Below are 13,232 nucleotides of genomic sequence, written 5' to 3'. Positions count from 1 at the left end.
CTTCAGGCAGGCAGAGGCAGGACACACCAGGAGCACTCATCCTGCCTTGGGCTGGGCAGACTATCATGCTGGTTTATTTTAAAGATAGAGGAGAGAGGTAGATATTCCATGTGCTGGTTCATTCCCCAAATAAGCTGGGACAGGTCAAAGCAGAGAAGTCAGGACTTAGACCAGTGCCCTCATGGGATACTGGCAGCAGCTTAACTCACGGTGCCACAGTGCAGCCCTAGCTTGTCATTCTTGCGAGGGTTTTCACTGCCATTCTGAGACTCCCTTAGCTGCTCCAACCCCAATTTCCTGATGAGTCTGCCCAGCAGACCTCACACAGCAGGCCTGGAGGTAGGCATGGGTTAAGGAGTGTGTCATCTAGTCACTTAACAATCCAGCCAGCCACCTGGAGGTTCCCACTACTCAGTTGGAATCCCAGAACCTCCCCATGGAAAACCCACATAGCGCTGGTAACAGCAGCTCCTTGGACACCCCTGGGAAACCAAGGACTCAGAGAACACAGCTTGCAAACCACTGGCCCAGCCCATGGTCATCTTTCCCCAGGGTGGGGAACTTGGAAGCCAGCAGAAGAGCCAGGGGCCACAGACATCCTGACCACTGCCTAGGGAGCTTCTGGTTCCGACGTGGGTGATGAGGTGCTGAGGCGGGTGGGGGAACACTGCCCTTAGTGCTTGGGTAAGGTGGACATGGCTCCCCTGACCTCCCCAAACCCCGCTCCCATGGGCAATGCTGCTGAAGTGGCTGGTGGTTACAGCAGCTCCATCCCCTTGACTCTCAGCCCTGTGGCAGCTGGAGCTGTGCTGGCTGGTCGCTGGTTTCTCTCTGTTTCCACCCAATGGGAGAGGAATGCTGGTCCAGGGTCTTCTTGCTCCACACACATTGGAAATGCAGGTGTGGTCAGTCAAACAACTGGCAGGCATATGTGCATGTGTGCAATGCACAAGGTAGATAGATGTGTGTGTGTGTGTGTGTGCATCTATGTGTCAGGAGACTCCCCAAAACCTGAGGGGTAGGGTGAGGCTGGGGGCAGGCCTGCAGATAATTACTCAGTAACTGCTCCTCTAATCTTATGTACCTCCCTTGAGGCTGTAAGAGCCCAGAGTCCCAGGCATCTCTGGCCAGCGCTGTGCCTGCTATGTAGCACGCTTGGTCCCCTCTGCTGCCTGAAGTGTGGCAGGGAGTGTGCTTTTGGCCTTGCTTCTGGCTATGGTCATTTCAGCCCATGCCTGGGCTGTCCTGGGTTCATCCTGCCTCCACATCTGACATCCTCCTGCTTGCTTATCTCTTGCACATGGGGAGCCACACCATGAGAAGCCCTTGCCCGCTGGATCCTTGTCAGTCAGATGGGACACCAACCCTGGCTATGCCCTCTCCAAGGCCCCTGGCCCTGGGTGGGTCTCACCACAGTGATGGGGACAGTGGTACCTTGGCTGGCAGCTCCGGGAACCACGATGCCTGGCAGTGGCTGAGGCCACTTTGGGACTCTGGGAACTCTGGGCTTGATGCCCAACTTAACACAGGCATAAAAAGGCATCCCAGCTCCAGACTCACACTGCCTATTAGGGGTCTGCGTTGACATCCCCAGCTCCTTGAAGAAAGCTGGGCAGCTGGTTCTTCTCCGTTCCACCCACTGTGCAGGGGAGGGGCCATGCCTAGTCTATGCTGCATGCTGGGAAATGCCCCACCCCTCAGCCCGGTGCCCCCTTCCTGCCTAATATCCCAGACACTTGCACCCAAGTGCCAGGTATGCAGACATAACACCCCACCCCGCCCAGAACTTGGCACATGTTGTTTTCAAACAGGGCATGTGCCACTGCCTTCTCTCCCGGCAATAAGAGAACAGTTTTCTGAGCTCTCCTCCCCCTCCAATCCTGACACTTGGCTCCAGCTGCTCAAAGGGCTGGAATTCCTGCTGCGGTCTGCAAGGTTCTGATGACAGTCTTTTCGCCCCCAGCCAGCCTGGCATCAAACACAACACAGAGTGGTGACAGGCTGAAAAAGCAGGTCCACTTTATTCACAATGATCAGTTGGGGACACACACATCTTTGGGCCTTGTGTGGTCTCTGCAGACACTTGGGCAGAGTCCATTCTCCCTGCTGGGCTAACACCCCTCCTTCCCCATCCCTGCTGCTGTGAAACTCAAGGCTCCACCTGCCCTGATCAGCCTCATCTTGTCCCCAAGCACTTGTCAGAGGTTCTCCTTACCTCCTTCGGAAGCCGCACCTTGGTCCTGGCTGTGAGGCACCTGTTGGCGGCAAAGGCTTGGGCAGCTGCCCGCTGCAGACCTGTGGCCTGGCCTAGTTTGCTGTTGGAACTTGGTACATTCATCCATTCCTCACCAGAGGCAGAGTAGTGAAGTCCCAGGAATCCTGCAAGGGGCAGGGAGGCCCAGGAGAGGCCCTGAGAATTCTTCCTATGTATACAGTGCCGAGTTGGTGGCCCTTGGAGTCCTGCCCTTAACTGCCCCAGCCATCTTGTTCTCCCTCTGAGAGACATCTCTGCAGGGTAACTCTCACCCCAGGGAGTAGGGCTAGCAAGACCAAGGGCAAGTCCAGGCCTCCACCCAGAGTGCAAACCTACCCTCCTGCATTTCTAGAAACATGTCTCTCTTCTCTTGAAAGGATCTCTTGGGGTGGTGGTGGTGGGTCGGGGAGCCGGGTGGTCAGTGTGCAGCCTGCTGTAAAGCTTGGGAGGCAGCTCCACTATGGAGGGCCCGGGTGTAGGTGGAGGTGATAGCCCCCACCCCCAGCAGTCAAGGGCATGTCAGGTGCACCCTAAGCCAGAAGGAGGCCAAGGGTTGGAGGACCACAACCAAGACCACCAGGGAGGCAGTGCCAGGGAGTGGTTGGGAGCCGAAGCAGGCAGGGCCGGGGTTGGAGGCTGTGAGTCTAATGGACCGGGTGTGGGGCGGCGAGTCCTGCCCCTTGGGCCATCATCGTGCCTGGCCCGCGCGCTCCCAGGAGCCAGCCCTCCAGCGACGGGGCAGTGCGGGTGGCGGCGGTGGCGGTGCCGGGACGCCCCGCAGGCTGCACGTCCTCAGCTCCCGGGTTAGGCTGAGCACCTCAGCCCGCTCGTTCTGGGGGGCTCCTCCCTCGCACTTCTCTGCCCCCTCCGCCCCCTCTGCCTCTTCCTCATCCTCCTCCAGGATGCTGCTGAGGCGTGGCGCCCCGCGGCCGCGCTCCGTCGGCGGCGGCCGGTAGGCGCACTTGGCATTGAGCAAGCGGCGCAGAGGGGCACGGGGCACCGAGGCGGCAGCACCCCCCGCGCGCAGGTGCTGCTGGCGCACGTGGCGCGCGTCGCTCTGGCGTTGTAGGCGCTTGAAGTCGCTGAAGGCCGCCAGCGCGGTCTGGCGGAGCAGGCGGGCCAGGGCGCGCGCCTTGTGCGCCCGCGCTAGCAACACGGCGTGGCAGCGCAGCACCACGGCCTTGTGACGCGCCTGGTGGCGGTAGACCCAGGCGAAGACGCGCGGATGGCGACCGTCCGCCGTGCAGTAGGTGATGCGCGGCAGCAGGTAGGCGTGCGCCGGCCTGCGGGCTCCCGAGCCTCCGGCCGCGCTGCGCTCGCAAGGCTGCATGCGGATGCCGTGCGGCCCCAGCGTCAGCTTCATCTTGGTGCCCCCGCCCGGACCGCAGCGCGCCCAAATTTTGCCCACGGCGTCGTCTGTGCAACCGTCGCCCTTGGCGTGCAGGGTGACGGCGTTGCCCAGGTACCACACGGTGTAGGTGGGGTCCTCCTTGTTCAGCTCCACTTTCTGGCGCCGGCTGCGGAACACGCGGCCCAGACGCTCCAGCGGCCAGTCCGGGAGCAGATCCGGGCAGGAGCGCAGGAAGCTGGAGAGCAGCGACGTGTAGGTAAGCCCCGGACTCAAGCTCTTCGCCTTACACTTGGCCTCGTCCTCCACCAGCACGAATTTGTTACGTCTCCAGGGTAGCATCGCGGCGGCCGAAGGGGCTGGGGCGCGCGGCGAGCGCAGGGCGTCTTGTGGGGTGGTCGGGGGAGGGGCGGGCACGCAGAGGTCCACCGCCCCGGAGCAGCGCGGCGCGGAGAAGACGGTAGGTGCCCGGAGATGACCAGTGTCCGGTGGGGCTGGCTCCGCAGATGCCCTAAGCTCGGGCCTGGCTGACCGCCTAGATGTCCGGCCGGGAACAGCTTCCCCCGGGAATGGCTCCAGCCGTCTGGGGAGCAAGGAGGGGCAGGGGCTGGGCTGATGGGGGGCGGTGGACGTACCCCCAGGACCGAGCAGGTGGGTGGGGGTGGTGCCTATGGTCTCCGCCGCCTGACTGCGGCGTCAGGGAGGTCGCCGGAGCGGCTGCTTGGTGGGGTAGACCGAGAGCGCGGCTGCGGTGGGGACCCCTTCAGGCGTCGAGGCTCCACCTCCCAGGGCTGCATCACCGGGAGGGACCGCTAGCTCTCTAGTCCCCTCCCCTCGCCCTCCTGTCCCGCCTCCCCCGCCCTGCGCAGGCTCGAGCCGCCCGGACCCGGCACAGGCGCGGTGGAACCAGCTTAATCATTGTTATTGGAGGGGTGGGGGCAGAGAATCGTACCAGAAGCCGGGGCAATGCCCATTTCTCCGGCTTCACAGCTCCGCGGGGTGCATCTGTAGGCCCTCCCCTCTTCCCCTCACCCACGGCAGGTCCTCTGCCCACATCTACTAGAGTGGCATTTGGGGTGAGTTCATGGTGGGGCCGGCCTGGTGCTTTTGCCTCCAGTCTGCGCAGCACAAAGCCAGCTAGAGTGACCGAGCAGTGCAGTGGAAAAGTACTGTCACTTGGTGAAGCTTTCTTCCAGGTTCCTCCAAGGTCGTGGACCAGCAGTAGCTGCCCCAGCCTGGTCTCCAGTACTGAAACAGGGAGGGTGCATTGGAGGGCTGGGGGAACCTTCCAGAACAACCTGGCTTTGGGGGCGATTGCATTGGAACAGTTCCTGCTGGCTGATGTGCAGCCTCTCTGCTGGGAAGATTAAATGGATAAACTCCTGTTTGTGCACTTCTGAGCTGTGCCCAGCTATTCAGCATTCATTATCTAATCCTTCTCCCGACCCTGGGCTCAGCTGAATGACTGGCCCAAGGTCACAATGCTGTTAGCAGTTGGAACCAGGGCACGCTCAGCTCCCCCGGCCAACCCCTTTCTTTGTGCTGTTTGTGGCTGCAGCATCTGTAGCCCTGTGTCATCTGGGGATGCCCTCTGGGTCAGTTCTGATCAGGATGGGGTGTGTGTGTGTGTACGCTGAGCTCAGAGCTACACCCAACCATATGACCCCCCCCCACACACACACATGCACACTCCCACCCAGCGTGGGGCAGGAGAAGCAGCTTCACTGGCTACCAGCAACATTCTGGGCCAGCAAGGAGCATCAGTGTGTAGCCTGGGCTCCGAATCCCAGGGCAAGGAAAGTTAAATAGCGAAGCACCACAAACGTTGCCTTACGGATAGGCAAATAAAAGATGGGAAATGACTTAGGCTCACACAGTTTGGCTTTGGAGGGGGCCTCACCGATCATCTACTCGGCTGCAGCTTCTGCTCATTTCCGTATGGAAGCGCCGTTATTGCCTTTTGCTGATTACAAAGTCGCGCATGCGTGTGGCACAAATGAGCGCACCGAGGATGTGAGCGTCTCCATCGCTCCTGCCTGGCAGATGTGGCCTCGTTTCCCAGGGAGAGAGCAGGCCCCACGAAGCTGGCAGTCACGGGTGCGTGCTCACGGTACCATGTGCACCTCTTGGGTCGGTGAAGACATTAAGGCAGCCAACTCCCTTTACAGAAACAAAAGCATATGGGCTTTGACCTGGAAGTTGGCTCATGCAAACGTTTCACTGTGCCCTGCCTTATGTCTCCCAGGGCCACCTTCCTTACCTAGCTGCTGAGGAGGGAGGTTGGCAGGAGTGGCCCGGCATAAAGGCTCCAAGCTTGTTTGAAGGGAAGTGTGGACTCCTGTATGCTTGCTGGGGCTACGATGCGGTACATCCAGTGTTTTTTAACCTAGGGTGTGTGTCAGGTATGGCCTGTGTTTTGTCTCCCTGTAGAGATGTTTGTGGTATCTCCACTCCCTTCCTGGCTCCATTAGCTTTCCATAACCCTGGGGGCGTGGCTTTGACTTCCATAACTTTTGGAATAACTTCTGGGTTCCCCATAATTGTGTGAGATCCAGTGTCCTCGTTGTTTGGCTTTGAGTCCTGCTGACCTCAGACTAGTGCCCTCTGTGGTTTCAGTTGCCTTCAGTCAACCCAGGTGTGCTGGAAAATTCTAGAAAGAAGCAAGTTGTAAGTTTTAACTAGTGCACCGTTCTGGTCATTGCGATGGAAGTGTGGGCTGTCCTGCTGCCTCCTGCCTTGGATGGGAACCGTCCCTTTGCCTAGTAGATTCCTTAGACTGACCTGGTGATGCGATGCCTGTGTTGGAGCCACACTTGTTCTCGTTAATCAAGGCTACAGGGCGTGGAGAGGAGGGCCACTGGCAAGTTGGAAGTGCTTGGTGTTTAAATGAAGAGATGTATGTACAGTTAGATACTTTGTGACTTATGTTCTAATTGTCCTGCTTTACTATCTCGAGTATTGTTGTTAATCTCATGCTGTACCCAGTTTATAAACTGAGGTACAGGAAGCAGTGTGATACAGGCAGCATGGGGTCAGGCGCAGCCCCTGTGGCTTGGGGGGAATGCCCGTATCACATGTTCACAGCTCGTAAGGCCTCCAAGGGGCTGTTCTCATCCCCTCCCTCCTTGGGTCACTGACCCTCCTGAGGCTGCAGCTTGCACTTGGTTCAAACTCCTCACTCAGCTGGCCTCTGGGCCCCCACCAACCTTCCTGTTCAGACAACCAGGAGAGCTGGCTTGATTTCACGGCCAGCGGCAGAAGGCAGGCCTGTCTTGCTTCTAAGCTTTCCCTCCACTCCAGTCGATGGTAAGAGCCCCTGACCTCATGCCAGGTCATCACCGACTCACCAACTGGCATGAGGTTGGATGTCTTTTCAACTCCATTAAAATTATTTATTTATTTATCTGAAAGGCAGAGTTACAGAGAGAGAGGGAGAGACAGAGGAAAGAGAGATCTTGCACCCACTCGTTCGCTCCTCAAATGGCTACCACAGATGGGGATGGGCTGGGCCAAAGCCAGAGTCTCCCACTTGGGTGCCAGGGGCCCAGGTACTTGGCCCAACTTCTGCTGCTTTACTAGGCACATTAGCAGGGAGTTGGATTAGAAATGGAGCAACTGGGACAAGAACCACTACCCATGTGCGATGCCCTTGTTATACGTGGTGGCTTAACACACTCAACACAGTGCCTGTCTCCCAACTTAATCTTGTCTTCTTACATATTTATAGTTAGATTAGTTTAAAAAGTCAGATAACTGGTTTATAATAATAATTTTAAAAGTCCCTGACACCCTTTTCCCCCACTGTGCAGTCTCACCTGCACAGTCAACACTCTTGTACGTGTGTTAGATGGGCTCGCCTCTGCTCTCATCCAGTTTTCTGAATCCTTTGTTTCCCCTTGTCCCCAACCTTGGTTTCTTTCTTTGCTTTGGCAGAGCGTACGCCCGAGCAGCCTTGATTAATGGCATGGCCTCGTGTTGAATTCCAGACAGAAATGCATTTCCTCTAGAATTTTGAAGATCTGCTGCACCACTAAAGACTTAATGACAATTTTTTCCAAAGAAATTATTTTTAAAGCACACATGCGCGTGAGCATGTGCACACACACACACACACACACACACACACACACACTTCTTCCTTCACTGGTTCACTCCCCAGATGCCTGCCAGCAGCCTGGCCTGGGCAAAGCTGGGAGCCTAGAACTCCACCCATGTCTCCCATATTGGTGGCAGAGACTCAAATACTTGACCCGTCACCAGTTGCCTCCTGAGATGGGCATTAGGAGAAGGCTGAATTGGAAGCGTAGGAGCCAGGATCAGAGCGCAGGAGCCAGGATCAGAGCACAGGAGCCAGGACCAGCACGGGAGCCAGGACCAGCAGAGGCAGCCTGGCGTGGGAGGTGGGGCGGACTCTGGGGCCTCAGCGCTCCAACCACTGACTGATGGGCCTGTGGGTGTGGTCTTGTTCTGGAGTTTTAGGAGCCTTAGCAGCCCAGAGCTTCTTCACGGCAGCATTGACTATGCGCATCTGAATTTAAAAGTCAGTCTCTTTCAGTCTGGGGATCTGTTTTGGGGGAATTTTATTGTGTTCATTTTTTCTGTTTTTTTTTTTTTTTTTTTCTTTCCAGATCTAGTTTGGTTACTTCTCTTGGGCTGATTTTCTAATTTTTCAAAATGTTCTTTCCATTTTCTGACCTAAATTTTTTTTTATTGGAAATGCAGATTTACAGAGAGAAAGAACTTCTATCCATTGGTTCACTCCCCAAATGGCTACAAAAGCCAGAGCTGAGCTGATCCAAAGTCAGGAGCCAGGAGTCTCTTCCAGGTCTCCCAAATGGGTGCAGGGACCCAAGACTTTGGGCCATCCTTGACTGCTATCCCAGGCCACAGGCAGGGAGTTGTATGGGAAGCGGGGCTGCTGGGATTAGAACTGGTGCTCATATGGGATTCCAGCACGTTCAAGGCGAGGACTTTAGCTGCTAGGCCATGGCCCTGGGACCCGTTTGTTCATCTTTAAATTGTTTCTTTTGTTGTTGTGTTGTCAAGTTGACTGAATTCTCTGTGCGTTCTGGATATTAACCCTCCATCAGAGGGATGATTTAAGAATATTTTCTCCCATATGGAAATATGTTGCCTTTTTTACTTGTTAATTGTGAACCTTTTATGCACAGAATTTAGTTTATAAAAGGTTTATTTAATTTATTTGAAAAGCAGAATGACACAGAGAGAAAGAAATCCTTCGTAAGTGACCACAACAGGCAGGACTGGGCCAGGCTGACGCCAGGAGCCTGAAACTCAGTCGGGGTCTCTCAGGTAGCTGGCAGTAGCCCAAGTACCTGGACTATTTTCTGCTTCTTTCTCAAGCACATCAGCTGGGAGCTGGATCAGAAGCAGAGCATCTGGGACTCATACTGGTTCTCCAATAGGGGATGCTGGTATTGTAGGCAGTGGCGTAGCCCACTGTGCCACCCAAGCAGAAAAGGCCCATGTACAGACCAGGCTGAGACAGCTTACACAGAGGAGATGAGCCTGCTCTGAGTCACGTAGGCATAGCATTGAGGGAGGTGAGCTTGCTCTGAGCCACAAAAGGACAGGACCCGTTCAGCTAGTCAGCTAAGATAATATGCCAACCAACCAGATAGGGAATACCTGGAACTACGCCAGCTCAGAAAGTTCCAAAATGGTGAACTGCCACGTATTGGCATCCAGGTCTTCCTGCTTGCTTGCTCCTGCCCATACAGAGGCCCGTGCACTTGCCCTGTAAAAGTGGCTCTTGGCTTGCTGGTGGTCATATTTCTAGAACACCGTGATGCCATGCCTGCACACACACTTACCGGTTGCTATAGTCCGACTGATGTGTCGTTTTCTGTGGTTGCCTGTGCGTTTGTTGTCATGTGGAAGAAATCATTGCCAAAGCCCTCATTGGGAAGCTTGTCCCCGTGTTTCTCTCGAGAGTTTTATGGTTCCGTTTGGGCCTCTGTTCCAATTTCAGTTAACTCTGGTGTATGACACAGATGCTAATGATCATGCTTTTTGCAAATAGAGACCAAGTTTTTCTAATAACACCTATTGAAAAAATTGTTGTGTCTCCCTTAAGTGTTCTTGGCACCCTCGGTGGAAAATCATTTGAATATATACAAAAGCATTTATTTTTCGATATTTGTTTATATAGTATTTAACAGATACTTGGGCTTTTTTATTCCATGTTTCAGCACCACACTGTTTTGATTGTTGTAGTTTTGTAAAAAGCGGAAGTGTGGGGTGGCTGTGTCCTTCTTTGGCTATTCAGGGATACTCACTTGGAGATTTTATATAGAATTTTGGATGGATTTTTCTATCTCTTACAAAAATATCATTGTGATTTTGGTAGTCATTATATTATATCTGTGGATTACTTTGGATTATATCAAAATGTTATCACTGTTGAGTCTTCCAGACCATGAACATGGGATGCCTTCCTATTGATTGTGTCTTGTTTAATTTCTTTCAGCAATGCTTGATATGTTTCAGTATACAAGTTTTTTACATCTTTGGATACATTTAATGCAAAGTGTTTACTCCATTTTACTGTATTTTTAGGTGCAATCGTCTTCATTTCTATTTCAGATTGTTCATTGTTAGTGTATAAAAACGTGACTATTATTGACATGTTAGTTTTGTGTCCCACGACTTTGCTGAATTTGCTAGTTCTGAAGTTTTTTGGATGGATTCTAAAGGGTTTTCTGATTACAGTAGTCTTTATTTTTTATTTTCACAATGATTTAGTCGTGTTCTTCAAGAGGCAAAGAGATCACTCTCCTCTACTAGTCCGCTCCCCAGACACCTGCACCAGCCACTGCCAGAAACCTGGCCCTGAATCCAAGCTTCCCACGTGGGGGGCAGGGAAGCCCACTTCAGCCACATCATTAGCAGGCAGCCGAAATTTGGAGCAGAGCTGGGATTCAAACCCCGGCTCTCATATGGGATATGAACATCTTGTGTGTGGGGTGGGGAAGGGAGGGCCAGACAGGGCTGGCCTTCTCAGCCCTTGTGTAACGAAGCCCCCATGGAGGTCAGAGGTCTTTCATGAGCAGGTTGGACAGTGTCCTGTCCTGGGGCAAGGAAGTGTGCGGACCTGGCTGCCCTCACTCTGGGAGCAGTGTGGAGATGGGGACAACTTACTGACTGGTGTGCCCTGTGTGCGGGATGTCCAGCCTTCCTTGCCTGGCCAGTGCCTGCAAAGGCTCTCTGGGTAAGGTTTGCAAGGAGCAGATCTGCAGCCTTTGGGCAGGAGGGTACAGTGGGTGCCTCTGTGTTGCTCAGGATAGGGAACAGGGTCCCTTGGAGCCTTTGGGCAGGAGGGTACAGTGGGTGCCTCTGTGTTGCTCAGGATAGGGAACAGGGTCCCTTGGAGCCTTTGGGCAGGAGGGTACAGTGGGTGCCTCTGTGTTGCTCAGGATAGGGAACAGGGTCCCTTGGACCCGCACCTGTCAGCAGCCACTGCTGCTGTGGCGCCCCTGGGCTTCCAGGATTTCAGGTCACATGCCACATGCTGTGGGCTTCCATCTCCCTGCCCCCTCCTTGTTCCTCATCCTGCATCCTCCAAAATGCAATGAAGCGTCTCCGCCGCCACCGCCCTGTGCTCCTGTCAGTTTCTGCCACATTGATTCCTTTGTTGTGAGCCTTGGGGTATGAACGGGACTGGATTGCAGTGTGCCAAGTTAATAATGCCACTGCTTCATCTTCATGCATCTGAGTCTCCTTCTTGTTGTCATTTATTCCCGAGAGCACAAAAGTACTTCCCGCATAGCAAATGATTGCTGTATTTATTCCGCGATTATCTTCTGTCAGATGAGAACATTGAAGTCAAGTCCCAGTCCCTTCCAGTTTAGACATTTTACCAGCTCAGGAATCATCTTGATAAGTGGGTGTTGTGTTCAAAACAAGAAATGGAGGCCAGTGTTGTAGCACAGTGAGCTAAACTGTTCCGTGTGATGCTGGTTTCCCAAATTGAAGTGCTGGTCTGAGTACTGATTGCTCTGCCTCCTATTCAGCTCCCTGGTAATGCTCTTGTGAAGGCAGAAAAAAAAAAGGCCCAAATACTTGGGCCCCAGCCACCCATGTGAGAGACATGGATGGAACTCTGGGCTCCTGGCATCAGACTGGCCCAGCTCTGGCCATTGCAGCCATTATGGGAGTGAGCCAGTAGATGCAGGAGCTCTCTCTTTCTGATGCTCTGCCTTTCAAATAAATAAGTAAACATTAGAAAAATAGAGACAAACTGCACATGAAGGAGTGCACTGCTGCTAAGCTGGCCTCTTGGGTCACCGACTATGGCCTAACCGTGTCTATACTGTAAGTCAGACCATCTCCAAGTTCTCCCAGATTCCTCACTGACAGAAACCTGTTTCTCAAGGTGTCTTTGAAATATCTACTAGAGCTGTAGTCTATTAACTATTCATGTCATTGTCTGTTTACCACACGTCTCTGTCTGCTCCTGAGACTCCACGGTCCGAGGGTAGACTGTCTCTTAGGCGCTGCTCGCTCTAAGTACCTTGGACAGCTCCCAAACCATCCTAGGTTTTTGGAACACCGTGTGAGGGTTGGATGAGGCTGGCTCCTGCCAACAGGGGCAGGGGTGGGGTGGGGTTAGGGTTGCAGTTCCCATCATCTCCTCTGTAAGGCAAACAGTTCAGAGCCATTCCCTAATTGGTTCAGGTCTGTACCTTGCTGTGAAAGGGCAGCACATCCACTTTTATTTAAAAACAGAAAGTCTCACTTCCGACACTGACTCATGGTATGACCTTGGGCTGCTCGCCTTTCCGGTCTGAAAAAAGGCAGATAGCGATTGGGAAAAAGACTTCTCTGGAAGGTTGGGAGCTACTTCATTTAGAGAGATGTTGGCAGAGCTTTCCGTGTTCCCAGCCTGCAGTTTTCTTACTCTCTAGGTGATGGGCAGTGATTGCATAGGTAATCATTGTAAATGAGCTACGGCTCACCGCATGGATGCAGCTCAGTGGTCGGGTGGATGTGTGTATCTTTTGGTGTCAGACTGCTGTACCTTTGTCTCTCTCTCTTTTTTTTGGGGGGGGGCTTTAAAAAAAATTAGAATCTGATTAACATGTGATACTTGCATTTTTTTTCCCTCAAAATGAGAGGCAGAGAAACATCAAGAGTTAGTCCTTATGTGTGGGTTTATTCCCCCGATGCCTTGCAGTAGTGAAGGTCCAAAGCTGAGAGTTCAGAAGCCAATCTTGGGCCCGGCGCCGTGGCCTAGCGGCTAAAAGTCCTCGCCTTGAACGCGCCGGGATCCCATCCAGGTGCCGAATCTAATTCCAGCGGCCCTGCTTCCCATCCAGCTCCCTGCTTGTGGCCTGGGAAAGCAGTCAAGGATGGCCCGGGGCTTTGGGACCCTGTACCCGTGTGGGAGACCTGGAGGAGGTTCCTGGTTCCTGGCTCCGGATTGGCGCAGCACCGGCCGTTGCACTGGCTTGGGGAATGAACCATCGGACAGAAAATCTTCCTCTCTGTCTCTCCTCCTCTTTGTATATCTGACTTTGTAATAAAAATGAATACATCTTTAAAAGAAGAAGAAGTCAATCCGGGTCTCCCCTGTGAGTGCCAGGAACCCAATTATTTGAGTATCATCTG

At 53.7% G+C, this 13,232-nt stretch overlaps 1 protein-coding gene across 1 annotated transcript; it reads right to left on the bottom strand.

The window, feature by feature from the left end:
- Positions 1-2,942: 2,942 nt before the first annotated feature.
- Positions 2,943-3,944, bottom strand: LOC121167570 (protein FAM43B). The gene has a single exon (XM_040997047.1). The coding sequence runs from the start codon at positions 3,942-3,944 to the stop codon at positions 2,943-2,945; it is 1,002 nt and encodes a 333-aa protein (XP_040852981.1).
- Positions 3,945-13,232: the final 9,288 nt, after the last annotated feature.

The sequence above is a fragment of the Ochotona curzoniae genome, unplaced genomic scaffold, assembly GCF_017591425.1.
Source record: "Ochotona curzoniae isolate NIBS_2020 unplaced genomic scaffold, NIBS_Ocur_1.0 patch392, whole genome shotgun sequence".
Taxonomy (NCBI): Eukaryota; Metazoa; Chordata; class Mammalia; order Lagomorpha; family Ochotonidae; genus Ochotona; species Ochotona curzoniae.
The sequence above is the reverse complement of the archived record's forward strand: the minus strand, read 5'-3'. Positions and strand labels throughout refer to the sequence as shown.

What these genes read in the sequence shown, in the direction of transcription:
- LOC121167570 (XM_040997047.1), bottom strand. Translation starts at nt 3,944, where the DNA reads ATGCTACCCTGGAGACGTAACAAATTCGTGCTGGTGGAGGACGAGGCC.